Raw genomic sequence first — 1,325 nt, forward strand, 5'->3', positions numbered from 1 at the left:
ATGGCTTTACCGAAATCATGGTCACTGCCGGCTGGGGCTTTGGTTGCGTGGTACGCCTTTGTACGCACGCAATGTGTGCGTACGAAGGCGCTTTTGGGTGAGTGCCGCGCTGGCACCTAAGGGGGAGGAGTCCTCCCGGAGGACTCTTAATCCGAAGGGTTCGATCGGGTACTATTGCTCAACGCATCGACGAGTTCAAGAGACAACGCTTTGTCGAGTACTACGACTTGTCCGTGGACGCCCAACACAAGGTCGATAGTCGACTGCGCCGCACGGATATCACACACGATGATGAGGCGAGGGAAAATGAGAAGGATAACTTAGGCCGGAACCCACTGCGAGGACGCTGAGTCAGCGTCGCTGACTATGCCACGGCAGGGGCTGGGCACTCTCCCACTTACTGGGGGTTTGGTTCTGGGTGTTGCCGCCACGGCCGCGGCCGTGCTGCCGACGAGTGTCGTGGCGGCCACGACGTGGCCTTTTGCACCGGTTTTGTGGGCGAAGATGCAATCGTCTCCGTAAGGGCACCACCCTGTACGCTCGGAACGATGACATGTTACCGAAGAGGGATTGGAGATAGAGTTAGCGCGCGGCCCGTGGCCAGAGGATGGAGTAGATCTGAACGATTCCCTGTGACGGGTGACGATGTCGGAGTTGCCGGTGACCAGCTGAGGGCCAATCTCCGTCGGGTGGGCGATGGCTTCGAGTCTCATGATGAGACTCTCATCTCTGCGTCCAAGCACCTTAGGGGGAGGATGTCCGACTGCAGGCCGTTGTCGCACAACCTCATTACGTAGAGGAGTGCTTCCGCAGGATTGAGCTACTGCAGCACGCAGTGGCCGATCAGCCAATTCGATATGTTCAGCAGCAAATCCGCGGCTCCGAATGACGAGCGAGGTAGGCCTGGGAGTCCCAGGCTGGGACGTCCTCCACAACCTCAATCTCACCGGTATCGGCGTTGTATTTCATGCGCCTTTTCATCTTGGCGCTCACTGGGGAGAAACCGCATTCGTCCTCGCGCACCGGTTCGCCTTTACGGATCTTGGCGAAGATCTTGGCCGAGAGTAGATACCTTGAAGGGGCACGTACATTGTACGCCTTCTCGAACTTCTGCCGCATCAGCTCCACAGCAGGGTCGGGTTGAGCCTCCGAGCCCTTCGCTTTGGTACCGAAGAGGTACCAGGGCGGATGAGACGTCGTACTGGGCGGTAGGCATAAGCTTCTCGCGGATGAAGCTCACGACTTCAGGTGGGAGTATAAGCTCGGAGCCGGGGTACAGACCAGACTGTTCCGGGACTTCAGCGCTCTCTGGTACCGCTTCGCCA

At 58.5% G+C, this 1,325-nt stretch overlaps 1 protein-coding gene across 1 annotated transcript; it reads right to left on the reverse strand.

Moving 5' to 3' along the window:
• Positions 1 to 401: 401 nt before the first annotated feature.
• On the reverse strand, positions 402 to 713 carry Pmar_PMAR026696 (hypothetical protein; the record flags this gene model as incomplete). The annotated part of the gene is made up of 1 exon (XM_002766209.1): positions 402 to 713. A coding segment is annotated over one exon (312 nt), but the record flags the coding sequence as incomplete, so codon positions are not given.
• Positions 714 to 1,325: the final 612 nt, after the last annotated feature.

The sequence above is a fragment of the Perkinsus marinus genome (genome assembly GCF_000006405.1).
Source record: "Perkinsus marinus ATCC 50983 genomic scaffold scf_1104296973372, whole genome shotgun sequence".
NCBI classification, from domain to species: Eukaryota; Perkinsozoa; order Perkinsida; family Perkinsidae; genus Perkinsus; species Perkinsus marinus.